Source organism: Trachypithecus francoisi, unplaced genomic scaffold (genome assembly GCF_009764315.1).
Source record: "Trachypithecus francoisi isolate TF-2019V2 unplaced genomic scaffold, Tfra_2.0 Lachesis_group7, whole genome shotgun sequence".
Taxonomy (NCBI): domain Eukaryota; kingdom Metazoa; phylum Chordata; class Mammalia; order Primates; family Cercopithecidae; genus Trachypithecus; species Trachypithecus francoisi.
The window spans coordinates 99,399,962-99,416,004 of NW_022681472.1; the positions used below are offsets into that span (position 1 = coordinate 99,399,962).

Here is a 16,043-nt window from a genome sequence, read left to right on the forward strand (position 1 = left end):
TGGGAAATACAAATACAGGTTGAGTGTCTGTAATCTAAAAATTAGAAATCACAAATGTTCCAAAGTTCGAGACTTTTTGAACACTGGCATCATGATGAAAATGACCTTAACACTACAGAAAATGTGCAGAAACACCATGTTGAGTGTGTGATGGGCTTACTGAAGAGCTGCAGCAGCGGGACTTGTAACAGAGAAAGAAACTGTGGCAGTGTACAAAATCAGAGTGATGTGTAAGACAAAAACCACTGTTAGTGAGGCAGATGACCCTGGAGGAATCATTTTGAAAAGCATCTGGCAGAATGCCTCTCCTCCCTAGAGGACCACTTCCTGGTCCCTCAGCTGCATCTGAGGTTTCTTCTCACCTAAAAAATGAAACATGGGCCGGGCACAGTGGCTCATGCCTGTAATCCCAGCACTTTGGGAGGCCCAGACGGGCAGATCACGAGGTCAGGAGACTGAGACTATCCTGGCTAACACAGTGAAACCCCGTCTCTACTATACATAGAAAAAAAATAGCTGGGCGAGGTGGCGGCCCCTGTAGTCCCAGCTACTCAGGAGGCTGAGGCAGGAAAATGGCATGAACCTTGGAAGCAGAGCTTGCAGTGAGCCGAGATTATGCCACTGCACTCCAGCCTGGGCAACAGAGCGAGACTCCCTCTCAAAAAGAAAAAAAGAAACATGGACCAGGTGCAGTGGCTCATGCCTGTAATCCCAGCACTTTGGGAGGCCGAGACAGGCGGATCACTTGAGGTCAGGAGTTCAAGACTAGCCTGACCAACATGGTCAGGCTGTAGTCCCAGCTACTTGGGAGGCTGAGGCGGGAGAATCACTTGAACCTGGAAGGTGGAGGTTGTAGTGAGCCGGGATCGCGCCATTGCACTCCAGCATGGGCAACAAGAGCGAAACACTGTCTCAAAAAAACAAAAAAGCCTGGCGCGGTGGCTCATGCCTGTAATCCCAGCACTTTGAGAGGCCGAGGCGGGCAGATCACGAGGTCAGGAGAGTGAGACCATCCTGGTTAACACAGTGAAACCCCATCTCTACTAAAAATACAAAAAATTAGCCGGGCATGGTGGTGGCGGGCTCCTGTAGTCCCAGCTACTTGGGAACCTGAGTCTCGCTCTGTCGCCCAGGCTAGAGTGCAGTGTCACGATCTCAGCTCGCTGCAATTTCCTCCTCCTGGGTTCAAGCGATTCTCCTGCCTCAGCTTCCCGAGTAGCTGCGATTACAGACACCCACCACCATGTCCAGCTAATTTTTGTATCTTTAGTAGAGACGGGGTTTCACTACATTGGCCAGGCTGGTCTCAAACTCCTGACCTCATGATCCACCCGCCTTGGCCTCCCAAACCGTTGGGATTACAGGCGTGAGCCACCATGCCTGGCCTCCGGCTAAGTTCTTATGTGTGAATAAGTGTAAAAAAATGATTGCTTGTTGAGCGGGGCGTCGTGGCTCATGCCAGGAATCCCTGCGTTTTTGGAGGCCAGGGTAGGAGGATTGAGTCCAAGAGTTGGAGACCAGCCTGGGCAACACAGTGAGATCCCATCACTTAAAAAAACAAAACAAAACGATTGCGTATTGGTAGCATATAAATTTAGTCAGGAGTGATGGGGGTGGCAGACAACCACAGATTGTGCACATGGGTGGCTAAAAGGTGGCACCTTTGCTTTCTAACAGTTCAGTGTACACAAACTTTGTTTTGTGCACAACATTTTAGAAATCCTGTGTGAAATACCTCCAGGCTATGTGTATAAGGTGTACATGAACCATAAATGAGCTTTGTGTTTGGACTTGGGTTCCATTTCCAGGAGCTCTCATTATGTATTTGCAAATATTCCCAGCTCTGCAAGGCCCCAGAATCTGAAACACATCTGGTGCCGAGCATTTCAGATACGGGATGCTCAGCCTATCAAGCTGAAAGTTCTGAGAACACACAGGTGGGTTTAAGAAGTCGTGTTTGAGCCGAGCCATCAGCCCTTCCACGGCAGCCACTGACTCTCAGGGACCAGACCTTATTGTTGGTTGTCTTTCTTTTCTCTTTTCTTTTCTTTTCTTTTCTTTTTTCTCTTCTCTTCTCTTTTCTTTTGAGACAGGGTCTTGCTCTGTCACCCAGGCTGGAGTGCAGTGGCACGATCTTGGCTCACTACAGCCTCTGCCTCCCGGGTTCAAGCGATTCTTGCACCTCAGCCTCCCGAGGAGCTGGGACGACAAGTGTGCACGACCGCACATGGCTGATTTTTGTGGGACCAGACCTTATTGTTTTAGTTTTGCCACCATTGTGTGAGTTCCTAAGTAATATAATGTGGTCTTGCCGGTTTCTGAACTTTATAGAAATAGGATCATATTGTCGTATTCTGTGTTTTACCGCTTTGTCCAGTAGGGCGTTGTCAGGATTCCTCTGGTGGCTGTGTTAGTACCCATCTGCTCACTTCCATTGCTGTGTCCTGCCCCATGGCCTGGAAGCCAGTGCCCCATTAGCCCCTATCCTAGTGTGGTGTGTGCTCAGGCTCTTGGCAGTTTGCTGTCATAAACAGGCTGCCCTGCGCATGTCAGGGCTCCTCTGGGGCAGGAACATTACCTGAGATGGACTTGTTGGGTCTTAGGTGTATGTATCCTCTGCCTTTTAGATGAGGGTGAGGTGTTTTCCAGTGTCCCCATGCCAGCTTCTCCAGCAGCCTCCCAAGCATTCCACCTGTTCCAGCGTCCTTACTCTCATGAGGTTTTGCACCGGACTCCTGCGCCTATTCCCGTCAGGCCGTCATCCTGTGTCTCTCTGGCCAGCGGGGAAGCCCAGTGGCGTTGCATGGGTGTTCGCAGTTGGGATTTTTGTTCACATCTTTTATCTTTCTGTTGATGAGTCTTTTTCTCATCAACTTGTTGGAATTCCCTGCACCCTTTGCTGTGTCCACCACAGTGGCTGTCCTTCCAGCTCTCTTCATACTGTTTTGATTAACAAAAATTCTGAACTTCACTGAACTTCAGAGTGGTCCTCTCCCCTCCTCTCCTTCTCCCCTTCTCTCCTCCCCTCCCCTTCCCTCCTCCCCTCCCCTCCTCTCCTCTCCCCTCCTCCCCTCCTGTCCCCTCCTCCCGTCCTCCTCTCCCCTCCTCCTCCCCTCCCCTCCTCTCCTTCTCCCCTTCTCTCCTCCCCTCCCCTTCTCCCCTCCCCGCTCCACTCCCCTCCCCTCCCCTGTTTTGACAGGATCTCGCTCTGTGGCCCAGGCTAGAGTGTGGTGGTGTGATCTCAGCTCACTGCAACCTCCGCCTCCTGGGCTCAAGTGATTCTCATGCCTCGGCCTCCCTAGTAGCTGGGACTATAGGCATGCACTACCCCTAGCTAATTTTTGTGGTTTTGTTGTTGTTGTTGTTTGTTTTTGAGACGGAGTCTTGCTGTGTTGCCCAGGCTGGAGTGCAGTGGCACAATCTTGGCACACTTCAAGCTCCGCCTCCCGGGTTTATGCCATTCTCCTGCCTCAGCCTCCCGAGTAGCTGGGACTACAGGCGCCTGCCACCATGCCCGGGTAATTTTTTTGTATTATCAGTAGAGACGGGGTTTCACCGTGTTAGCCAGGATGGTCTCGATCTCCTGACCTCATGATCCGCCCGCCTCTGCCTCCCAAAGTGCTGGGATTACAGGCGTGAGCCACTGCACCTGACCAATTTTTGTATTTTTTAGTACAGAAGGAGTTAGTACAGAAGGGGTGTGTCCATGTTGTCCAGGCTGGTCTCCAACGCCTGGACTCAAGTGATCCACCCACCTTGGCCTCCCAAAATGCTGGGTTTACAGCCATGAGCCACTGCGCCCAGCCCCTTACATCTTTTCTTATTGCCTTCTATACTTCCCAGTTCTGAGGCTATGAAGATCCTTCTACAGCATCTTCTAAAAGCACTATTGTGTGTCTCATGGTTAGATTTGGAACCTGTCTTTTCTGAGCTTCTATGGCACACGTCTGTTGCATCCTCCTAACCCAGGACTGGAGTTGCCCCAGATGTGACAGGGGAGTTCCTATAAGGGAGTGTCCCAAACCCTCAGAGAAAAGACCAGCTGGGATCCCAAAGAAGCGCTAAATGCCAACTCAGAGCATTAATTAGGGGAACATTGGCATAGAGAGCTGCAGCTGGCCTGGAAACCAACAGTGAGGGACAAGGTGTTCTACCCGGGTGTGCCCGCATTGAGTGGCCAGGGTATGGGGTTTATGTGCAGGTTTAAGGCATTGAGTTCCAGGCATGAAGAGACTGCATCTAGATCTGCCATTTGCTGCTCCACAGTCCCTGGGGCCTCAAGTTCCTCATCTGTGACATTGGGGTTGTGGTGACCCTTCTCTCCGAGGACTGTTGTGTGGGACAGCAGTCCTGTCCTGTGCAGCGGACCTCAGAGGGCACCTGCACTGTTCCCAGCATCCTTCATCGTTATAGTCTCTCAGCCACTCTTTGATATCCACTTTTTATCCCCATTTAAATGTCAGAAAATGAAGGCCCTGTTGATGGTTCTCAAGGGGATCCCCAGACCAGCAGCATTAGCTCACCTTGGAACGTGTGAGAAATGCACACCTGAGCCCCCCAAGACCTGCTGAATCAGCTCCTGGAGGGGGAGCAGGAGAGGACCCTGCCCCCAGTGCTTAATCTGCCTTCCAGTGATTCTGACGCTGTAGCACTTGAGAAACACTGAAGGAACTTCCCTGGCGTTGGAACCTGGGTGTACCTGACTCAGGCCCATTCTTCTACGACCGCCCTAAACTGCCAGCCACTTAGCTTTTGAATGAGGTAGAACGACGTTATTTGAGGAAAGTGAATTATTTGTCCCCTGAAGAAAAGTGGGCATGCTTTGCTTATGCTCCTCTTCCTCCTACACGAGGACCACGGGGGGGCCAGACCCCTGGTGATGTGGATATGGGACCCTGAGGTCCTCATCTCAGTGGTAGACTGAGCTGTCCTGTTTGTTTCTTGCAGCTGCTCAGATGGAAGATAAAAAGCCCTTTATCCTCTCTTCCATGAGGCTTCCTCTCCTGGACACCAACGGCAAGGTAAACCACATGGGCCAGCCCAGGCTGCAGCACCACACCCCAGGCAGCTGCAGCACCACACCCCAGGCAGCTGCAGGGTGTGGCCAGGCCATGCTGTGAGGTCACCCACCGACCAGGCGGCCACCACCCTCGACTGGACTGAGCTTGGGAACAAAGGACGACAGTGTGCCATTCAGTGTGTGGCTGGTGCTTTTCCCACATCTCACTCAGGAAACAATCCCCAAGGCCACCCCACACTGGCACCAGTTACAGGCCCGCGGGTCCCTAGCCCCTCCTTCAGGCTCCGTGATTCTCTAGAAGGACCCGGAGCTCACCGTGCTGCTCTGCTCATGGTGATTGCAGCGAAAGGATGCAGGTCCACGTCAGCCATGGTTGGGGTGCCTGGGACAGAATCCAGGAGGGCCCACACACAGAGCTCCCACCTGTCCTCCCCTGGAGTCGCAGACGGCGTTAGACCCCCGCCCCTCCTCTCAGCAGCAATGTGAGTCAGCGCACACAGAGCATCAGAACTAGGGAAGCTCCTGCCTTGGGGTCTGTCATGTGGACCCGGTTGGTGCCCTCGTGGCTGAGCTGTCTCTAGCCCCTCTGGAGGTGGAGCTGATGCCACGTGGCCCGTGGCCCCCACCTGTCACATGAGACCATCTGGTGTGGCCCAAGACCCCAGGTGGACAAGAACATTCTTACCAGACCAGATATTTGGGGCTTCGTGATGACCTCCCAGGACCCCAGGGCAGAGGCCAGGCCTGTCTTTGGGTGGGTGGATCTTTGCGAAAGTTAGGACTGCACTCAGGTTACCCAGGGGCTGCTGTCTTGGGTAGGACCTGCTTGCTACAAGGGGAGCAGAGACCCCCAGCCCTCTGGGGGCTGCTCCGGCCTTTGTGCTGGGCCTCCTCTTGGGGTCCTTCTGTGAGACTCTTGCTGTGTTTCCCCAGAAGCTACTGAAACGGACCCCATGCCACATCTGTTGTGGTGCCCCTTACTTGTCCACACACTCCCCAATGTTCAGAGCTCTTCCCAACATGCCCCTGACAGGGTTTTCTGGTCCTTTTGGACGCCTGCAATGCCAGGTGGTTAAACACACAGTCTGGGCAGTCTGGGACCAACCGGCTCGCTCCTCCACACCCACCCTGTTTCCTGAGATAGCACAAGGAGGAGGTGCTCAGAGAAGCCTCCTCGGGGTGGGGACACTGGACCTGACAGCTGAAGGGGCAAAGGCATGGTCTCAATGCTGGAGAAAAGGATCCCCAGGGAGGCAGCACGGGCGGAAGCCATGGCTCAGGGGAATGGCTGGTTTGGCCATATTGGCCTGGCTGTGCCTTTGAGTTACTGGGTGAGGCCGGACATGCAGGCTCAACTCCTAGGATTGTTTGGGTGATAACTGCAGATTCAGGGACTAGATTTATGGTGCACGCAGGAAACATGGGGATCATACTAGAGAAGCTAGCTCAGAAGGACATCAGCCCCATCCCCTGAGGCCAGGGTGAGCCCCGGAGGGAGGGACGGGTGTATCTGGAGCCTAGGAAGGGCAGCCACAGATGCACAGGCGGCGGGGTTTGGGGCAGGGTGGCTTTGGGAGGAGCCCTCAGCAGAGGGAAGGCTGCCTTCTGGGGGCGAAGGGACCTCCACACAGCCTAGGGACAGAGAAAAAGGCAGACACAGGTGCAGGCGGGTACAGGTACGTCCAGCTACAGGTGTGGGTGCAGACCCAGGTAGGTAGGTATAGATATGGGTGTGGGAGCAGGCTTAGGTGTGGATGCAGGTAAGTATGGGTATGGGTGTGGGAGCAGGCATAGGTGTGGATGTGGGTGCAGGTATGGATGCAGGCACAGGTGCAAGTGCGGGTGCAGGCATAGGTGTGGGTATAGTGTGGGTGTTGGTGCATGTATGTGGGTACAGGCCCAGGTGTGGATACAGGTAGGTACAGGTGTGAGTACAGGTGCAGGCCCAGATGTGGGTGCAGGTAGATCCAGGTACAGATGTGGGGGTAGGTCCAGTTACAGGTGTCAGTGTAGCTGCAGGTGCAGGCACATGTGGGTGTGGGTGGGAGGAAGAGTGAGGTTCCTCTCTGCTGGCTGGACTGGCATGGCAGTCTCTGCATCCCCTTCCTGATCTCCCATTTGTTCTGGGCAGGTGAAGCGGGCAGTGGTGCAGGTGATCAGTGCCATGGCCCACCACGGCTACCTGGAGCAGCCTGGAGGTGAGGTGATGATTGAGTACATCGTGCAGCAGTGCGCACTGCCCCCCGAGCAGGAGGTAAGAGGCTGCCACCTTGCCTGCCTCCTAGGCCCACGCTGCCCCTGACCTGTGTTAGGCACTCTCATCAGGAGCCATTGGCCCAGCAGAGGGTGGATGTGTGGGCTGCAGTCTGCCTGCGGAGGTGCCCTCTGCTGTCTTTTGTTTGTTAATAGAGACAGGGTCTTGCTCTGTGGCCCAGGCTGGAGTGCAGTGGCTATTCTCAGGTGTGATCATAGCACGCTGCAGCCTGGAACTCCTGGGATCAAGCGGCCCTCCCGCCTCAGCCCCATGAGACTGCAGGCACACGCCAGTGTGCCCGGCTCCCTCTGGTTTCTGAGTCAGAGCCTCTGCACTGAGCCAGTCCTCTCGGCAGCTCCCGGGACTCAGAATGCAGAAGCAGGAAATAGAGAGTTTGTCCTATTTGGGGCTTTTCTATTTAAGAAGTTACTGTACAAATGCCAATGTCTTCTTGAAGGAGAGCAAGGCAGAACGTGGCAAAATAACCCACAGATGGTCTAGACAGCCTCTGTCACCCTGCACTGCTGCCCGCTGGCTGCTGAGCACGTCGGCACTCAAGTCCCTGGCTCTGGGTCTGGTTCTTCAAGTTGGCAAAGCTGGTCTGTCCACCGAGGCAGCTGAGAACAGAGACGCCACCCTCCTTGTGTTCTCGTGACCATCACTCTAGTGCCTGCTGTGCCCCAAGTGGGATACGTGAATTTATCTGGAAACATCAGAGCTCAGGGAGAGTATGCTGTGATGTTGCCTCTAAGTGCGCGGTCGTCAGTGAGGAAGCTGCGCACGTGTCTGTCCTGCAGGCCCCAGCAGGTGGGCCACCACCAGCTCAGCCGATTCTGACCTCAGCATCTTCACAGCAGCTCCATGGGTCGCTAGGCATGACCTGGAGAGCCAAGGCCTCTGTTTTAGTCTTTTAGTTCCCAAGGTTTGGGAGTTGGAAGTTTCTTTGAATATTAGAAAACGTTATTAAGGTTTTCTAAAACCAAAAGAAAAATCATTTTGAATAGATGTAATCTCCCAGACTCAAATATTTTTATATATATATAATAATAATAATTGTTACTTTTGAGACTGGGTCTCGCTCTGCCACCCAGACTGGAGTGCACTGGCGAGATCACAGCTCACTGCAGCCTTGAACTGGGCTGAAGTGATCCTCCTCCCTCAGCCTCCTGAGTAGCTGGGACTACAGGCTCATGCCTCCACACCTGGCTAATTTTTTATTTTTTGTAGAGATGGGATCACACTATGTTGCCCAGGTTGCTTTTGAACTCGTGAGCTCAAGCAGCCCTCCCACCTCGGCCTGAAAAAGTGCCAGAATGACAGGTGCGTGCCACCACACCCCAGCACTCGTGTTTTAACCATAGCACCTTGCTGTTTCTGTGGAGCCTCTCAGTCTGCATTGCTTGATGTGTGGGGTTCAGTGTAACGACCTTTCTACTTTTGCATGTTTCAAATTATTTGTGATAAAATGTTCAAAGAGCAAAGCAGGACATGTTGCTCTGAGACAAGTGGGCCTTGGGGTGTTTGCCAGACACACTGCAGAGGGGGTGAGTGGCAGCGGCAGGCCCTGTGGTGCCACCGGGTGCTGGGCTCTGTGGTGCAGCCCAAGGGGTGGCCAAATGATTCTGGAGCAGTCAGGTGCAGGGCCACTGGGGAGAAGAAGACAAATCCAGGGAGTCTCGCCTGGATGTAGATTCCCCTTCAAGGTTTTTGGAGAAACATGAGTTAAAGATTAGAATTAGTTATTATTTTGCCGTTTTATCTCTATTACCCCACCTAACTTTCTTTTTTTTTCCATTTAAATTTTTGTTTTGTTTTTAAATTTTTTAGAGACAAAGCCTCACTCTGTTGCCAAGGCTAGAGTGCAGTGGCACGATAATGGCTCCTTGCAGGCTCAAACTCCTGGGCTCAAGTGATCTTCCTGCCTCAGCCGCCCAAGTAGGTGGGACCACAGGCATGCGCCAGCCACCATGGGTGGCACTTCTTGTGCCCATTTTCCAATTGGGTTGTTTTCTTATTATCAGATTTTGAGAGATCTTTCTATATTCTGGGCACAAGTCCTTTGTTGGATGTATGGCTTATAAATATTTTTATTTTTTCTTTTTTTTAACTTTTAATACATACTGTTTTGTTCTTGAATAGAGACAGCCTATGTTCCCAGGCTGATCTCTGACTCTTGACCTTGAGTGATTCGCTTGCCTCAGCCTCCCAAAGTGCTGGGATTATAGGTATGGGCCACTGCGCCTGCCCATAAATATTGTCTTACAGGTCTGTTGCATTCTTGTCTTTTTGCTTTCTTAACCCTGTCTTTCAGAGAGCAAAAGTTTTAATTTTTTTTTAATGGCCAGTTTACTTGAGATGGAGTCTCGCTCTGTTGCCCAGGCTGGAGTGCAGTGCCGTAATCTTGGCTCACTGCAATCTCCGCCTCCCAGGCTCAGGCAATTCTCCTGCCTCAGTCTCCTGAGTAGCTGGGATCACAGGCATGCACTACCACGCCTGGCTAATTTTTAATTTTTTATATATTTTTTAGTAGAGACAGAATTTTACCATGTTGGCCAGGCTGTTCTTGAACTCCTGACCTCAGGTGATCCACCCGCCCTGGCCTCCCAAAGTGCTAGGATTACAGGTGTGAGCCACTGTGCCTGGCCTAAAAGTTTTAAGTTTTAGGATTCACATATAGGCCTATGATTCATTTTTAGTTTTTTTTTTTTTTTTTTTGAGATGGAATCTCTTCCTGTTGCCCAAGCTGGAGTGCAGTGGTGTGATCTCAGCTCACTGCAACCTCCACCTCCTGGGTTCAAGCAATTCTTGTGCCTCAGCCTCCCAAGTAGCTGGGACTACAGGCGTGCACCACCACACCAGGCTAATTTTTATATTTTTAGTAGAGACAGGGTTTCACCATGTTGGACAGGCTGGTCTCAAACTCCTGACCTCAGGTGATCCTCCCACCTCGGGCTCCCAAAGTGCTAGCATTACGGGCGTGAGCCACCGTGCCCAGCCTTTTGAGTTAATTTTTGTTAAAATGAGGTGTGCTTGAGGCTCGTTTTTTTGCATGTGAATGTCCAGTTGTCCCAGCACCACGTGTTGAGAACACTCTTCTCTGTACATTGACAAATTGCCTTGCATCTTCGTCAAAAATCAGGCAACTGTATGGATTATCTCTAATGCTCCAGCTCCGCTCATCTGTGGAATCTGTCATCAGTACCACACTGTCTTTCCATGGCTTTAAGGTTTCTTTTGTTTTGTTTTTGAGACAGAGTCTTGCTCTGTTGTTACTCAGGCTGGAGTAAAATGGTGCCATGGTGGCTCACTGCAGCCTCCACCTCCCAGTTCAAGCAATTCTCATGCCTCAGCCTCCTGAGTAGCTGGGATTACAGGCATGCACCACCATGCCCATCTAAGTTTTGTATTTTTAGTAGAGATGGAGTTTCACTGTGTTGGCCAGGCTGGTCTCGAACTCCTGGCCTCAAGTGATCCACCTGCCTCGGCCTCCCAAAGTGCTGGGATGACAGGTGTGGGCCGCCGCGCCTGGATGCTGGGATGACAGGTATGAGCCGCTGCACCTGGATGCTTTACAGTAAGTTCTGGAGTCAGGTTAATGTGAGTTTTCCATCTTTGGTCTTTTTTGATCATGTTTTGGCTATTTTAGTTCCTCTGTTTTTCTCTGTAAATTTTAGAGTCATCTTGTTGATGATATTCAGTCTTCCAATCCATGAAAACAGTACATTTCTACATTTATTTAGGTCTTCTTCGATTTTGTTCACCAGTGTTTTGTAATTCTCAGCATGTAGAGTCTGTATATTCTGGTATTTTATTAGATTTTAAAAGCTATTTTGTTTTTACTGCCATGGTAATGGTACAGTTTTGTTCATTTCAATTTCTAACTGTTCATTGTTAGTGTATAGAATATACAATTGATTTTTAAATATTACCGTGTATCCTGTGGCTTTGCTTTTTTATAGATTCTTTGGGATTTTCTACATAGAGCATCATGTCTTCATATAGGCAGTTTTATTTGTAAATCTAGATGACCTTTTTTATTTTCTTGACTTACTGCATTGGTGAAATCTCTAGTATGCTGCTGAATGAGCGGAAGTAGTGAGAGCAGCCACCCCTGCTTTGTTCCCATAAGGGGAACATACTGCCTTTTACTATTAAGAATGCTAGGGGCTGGGCACAGTGGCTCATGCCTGTAATCCCAGCACTTTGGGAGGCTGAGGCGGGCAGATCATTCAATCTCCTTGAGTTCAGGAATTCAAAACCAGCCTGGACAACCTGGCGAAACCCCATCTCTACAAAAAATACAAAAATTAGCTGGGTGTGGTGGTGCATACCTGTAGTCCCAGCTACTCTGGAGGCTGAGGCAGGAAGATCACTGGAGCCTGGGAGGCAGAGGTTGCAGTGAGCCAAGATCATGCCACTGTACTCCAGCCTGGGTGACAGAGTGAAACCCTGTCACACACACAAAAAAAGTTGAATGCTGGGCCAGTGCAGTGGCTCACACCTGTAATCGCAGCACTTTGGGAGGCCAAGGCAGGAGGATCACTCGAGCCTGGGAGTTTGAGACCAGCCTGGGCAACATAGTGAGATCTTATCTCTATAAATAATAAAAAAAAAAAAATTAGCCGGGCCTGATGGCTCACGCCTGAGGTCCCAGCCACTTGGGAGGCTGAGGTGGGAGGATCACTTGAGCCCAGGGAGTCGAGGCTGCAGTGAGCTGTGATCACACCACTGCACTCCAGCCTAGGTGACATAGTGACACCCTATCTGAAAAAAGAAAAGAGAATGTTGTTTGGAGAAGCACTTTAGGAGGCTGGGGCAGGAAAATCGCTTAAGGCCAGGAATTTGAGACCAGCCTGGACATTGTAACCAGACCTTGTCTCTACATAAAAATTTTAAAAAATTAGCTGGGTATGATGGCATGCGCCAGTGGTCCCAGCTACTCAAGAGGCTGAGGTGGGAGGACTGCTTGAGCCCAGGAGGCTGAAGCTGCAGTGAGCTGTGATCACACTATTATGCTCCAGCCCGGGCAACAGAACAAGAACCTCTCAAAAAAAAAAAAAAAAAGAGTTACGTTTATACTATACTGTAGTATATTAAATGTGCAATAGCATTATGTCTAAAAAAACAATGTACGTGCCTTAACTTACAAATACTTAATTGCTAAAAAAAAATTGCTGAGGGTCATCTGAGCCATCAGCAAGTCATAATCTTCTTGCTGGTGGAGGGTCTCGCCTTGACAGTGACAGCCGCTGACTGATCAGGGCGGTGGTTGCTGAAGGTTAGGGTGACTGTGACAATATCTTTCTTTTTTTTTTTGAGACTGAGAGTCTTGCTCTCTTGCTAGGCCGGAATGCAGTGGTGCGATCTCAACTCACAGCAACCTCCACCTCCCAGGTTCAAGCAATTTCCCTGCCTAGCCTCCCAAGTAGTTGGGATTACAGGCACATGCCACCACACCCAGCTAATTGTATTTTAGTAGAGATGGGGTTTCACCATGTTATCCAAGATGGTCTCGATCTCCTGACCTCATGATCCACCTGCCTCAGCCTCCCAAAGTGCTGAGATTATAGGCATGAGCCACTGCGCCTAGTCGACAATTTCTTAAAATAGGACGATGATGAAGTTTGCTACACTGATGGAGTCTTCTGTTCACTAAACTTTTCTGTCTTACACACTGCTATTTGATAGCATTTTACCCACAGTAGATCTTTCAAAATGGGCGTCATTCCTCTCAAACCCAACCACTTCTTTATCAACTAAGTTTATGGAATATTCTGAATGCTTTGTTGTCGTTTCAACAATGTTCACAGCATTTCACCAGGAGCAGATTCAGTCTCAAGAAACCACTTTCTTTGCCCATCCAAAAGAAGCAACGCCTCCTCCATCCGGTCTGGTCATGAGATTGCAGCAATTCAGTTCCGTCTTCCGACTCCACTTCCAATTCGAATTCTCTTGCTGTTTCCACCACATTTGCAGTGACTTCCTCCACGGATGTCTTGACCCCCTCAAAGTTATCCATGAGGTTTGGAACCAGCTTCTTCCAAACTCCTGTTCATGCTGATTTTGTTGACCTCTTTCCATGAATCACAAATGCTCTTAATGGCATCTACTATGGTGAATCCTTTCCAGAAGGTTTTCAATTCTTGTTGCCCAGATCTGTGAGAGAAATCACTGTCTGTGGCAGCAATCAATCACCTTATGATGTTCTTTTTTTTTTTTTTTGGAATAGGGTCTCACTCTGTGACCCAGGCTGGAGTTCAGTGGCTCAATCACAGCTCACTGCAGCCTCAACCTCCTGGACTCAGTCCTCCCACCTCACCCTCCTGAGTAGCTGGGGCTACAGGCACACACCAACACCAACACACCCAGCTAATTTTTGTTTTGTTTTGTCTTGTTTTTCTAAAGATAGGTTTTGCTGTGTTGCCCAGGTTAGTCTTAAATTCCTGAGCTCAAGCAATCTGCCCACCTGGGTGACAGAGCAAGACTCTGTCTTAAACAAAAAGAAAGAAAGAAATAATAAAATGCTCTTAAAATGTTCTCCATGCCAGCAATAAGGTTGTTTTGTTTTCTCTTAGCTTTTCCTTTGCATTCATTACAGCTCACGCCTGTAATCCCAGCACTTTGGGAAGCTGAGGCCAGCGGATCACTTGAGGTCAGGACTTCAAGACCAGCCTGGCCAACATGGTGAAATCCCGTCTCTACTGAAAATGCAAAAATTAGCCAAGCGTGGTGGACCACACCTGTATTCCCAGCTACTCGGGAAGCTGAGGCAGGAGAATCACTTGAACCTGGGAGGCAGAGGCTACTGTGAGCTGAGATGGCGCCACTGCACTCCAGCCTGGGCGACAGAGCTAGACTCTGTCTCAAAAAATAATAATAATAATAATAATAATAATAATGCTCTTTGCTAATCTCCTGGACAACTTGTTGCAGTTTCTCCATCAGCAGTTTCTGCTGCACCTTGGTATTTTTGTTATGGAGATGACTTCTTTCCTTAACCCTCAGGAATCAACTTCTGCCAGCTTCCAGCTTTTCTCTTGCAGCTTTTTTTTTGGCAGCTTCCTTACCGCTCTCAGCCTTCACGGAGTTGAAGAGAGTTGCTCTGGATTAAGCTTTGGCTTAAGGGAATGTTTGGCTGATCTGATTTTCTATGCAGACCATTCAGACTTTCTCAATGTCAGCAATAAGGCTGTTTTGTTTTCTTTCTTTTTTTTTTTTTTTGAGACGGAGTCTCACTCTGTCGCCGGGGCTGGAGTGCAGTGGCCGGATCTCAGCTCACTGCAAGCTCCGCCTCCCGGGTTCACGCCATTCTCCTGCCTCAGCCTCCCGAGTAGCTGGGACTACAGGCGCCCGCCACCTCGCCCGGCTAGTTTTTTGTATTTTTTAGTAGAGACGGGGTTTCACCGTGTTAGCCAGGATGGTCTCGATCTCCTGACCTCGTGATCCGCCCGTCTCGGCCTCCCAAAGTGCTGGGATTATAGGCTTGAGCCACCGCGCCCGGCCGTGGCTGTTTTGTTTTCTTATCATTCGTGTGTTCACTGGAGTGACACTTGATTTCCTTCAAGAGCTTTTCCTTTTTATTCCTGACATGACTGACTAGCACAAGAGGTCTGGCCTTTAGCCTGTTTCAGCTTTTGACATGCCTTCCTCACTAAGCTTCATCAATTCTGGCCTTTGATTTAAAGTGAGAGATGTGGGGCTCTTCCTCTCACATGAACACATGGAGGCGATTGTAGGGTTTTAATTGGACTCATTTCAACATTGTTGTGTTTCAGGGAGCAGGGAGACCCTAGCAGAGGAAGAGAGGTGGGACGTGGCTGGTCAGTGGGTCAGGACACCCAACATTCATTGATTAAGCTTGCAGTTTTATATATTGCAGTTCATAGTACCCCAAAACAATTATGATAGTAACATCAGAGATCTCTAATCACAAATCACCATCACAGATACAATATTAATGAAACAGTTTGAAATATTCCAAGAATTAGCAAAATGTGACACAGAGACACACACCAAGCACATGCTGTTGAAAAAGGCGGCATAGACTTGCTGGACACAGGGCTGCCCCAGACCGTCCACTTCGTTAAAATGCAGCACCTGTGACGTCCAGTAAAGCAGAGCTCAGTGGAACAAGGTCACACCCGAATGGGCTTGCTTGCTTGTTCTTATGGACACATAATAGATGTCCGTATACTTGGGGTACATATGATAATTTAATACATTCATATTATGTTTAAAGATCAAATCAGGGAAACTGGGATATCCACCACCTTGCATGTTGGGTTTTTTTTTTTTTTTCCTGAAAACAAGTTTTATTTAAATAAGGGTTTAAATACATTGCATGTTGGGTTTTTTCTTTATGCTAGAAGCATTCTAATTATTCCTTTCTAGTGATTTGGAAATGTACAATAGATTATACTATAATCTATAATCTATAGTAGGGTAAACTATAGTCATCCTACTGATCTATAGGATACTAGGTCTTTTTTCTGAATATATATTTGTACCCATTAATCAGCCCCTCTTCATACCCTACCTTCTACCCTTCCCGGCCTCTGGTAACCACCAGCCTACTTACTGTCTGTCTCCATGAGAACCACTGTTTTTGTTCCCGCCTATAACAGGTTTTCATTGATGCCCTTTATCAGCTTGAAGAAACTCCTTTCTATTTCTAGTTTTCTGAGACTTTATTATGGATTTTATGGATTGATGTCAAAATTGAAACAGTTTTGTGCATCTGTTGGTGAAATTACGTATTTTTTCTTCTTT

General features: G+C 49.5%; 1 protein-coding gene across 11 annotated transcripts in view; it reads left to right on the forward strand.

Annotated features, from left to right (window-relative positions):
• MROH1 (maestro heat like repeat family member 1) overlaps nucleotides 1-16,043 on the forward strand; it is a 118,917-nt gene that overhangs the window by 69,826 nt on the left and 33,048 nt on the right. For all 11 annotated transcript variants that reach the window (XR_004435361.1, XM_033203055.1, XM_033203060.1 and 8 more), the window contains 2 exons: nucleotides 4,948-5,021; nucleotides 7,152-7,274. Coding sequence is in view for 10 of the 11 variants with exons in the window: in XM_033203055.1 (XP_033058946.1) it covers nucleotides 4,948-5,021; nucleotides 7,152-7,274 (197 nt within the window). In the remaining variant the exon portion in view is untranslated. The remainder of the gene's footprint in view (nucleotides 1-4,947; nucleotides 5,022-7,151; nucleotides 7,275-16,043) is intronic.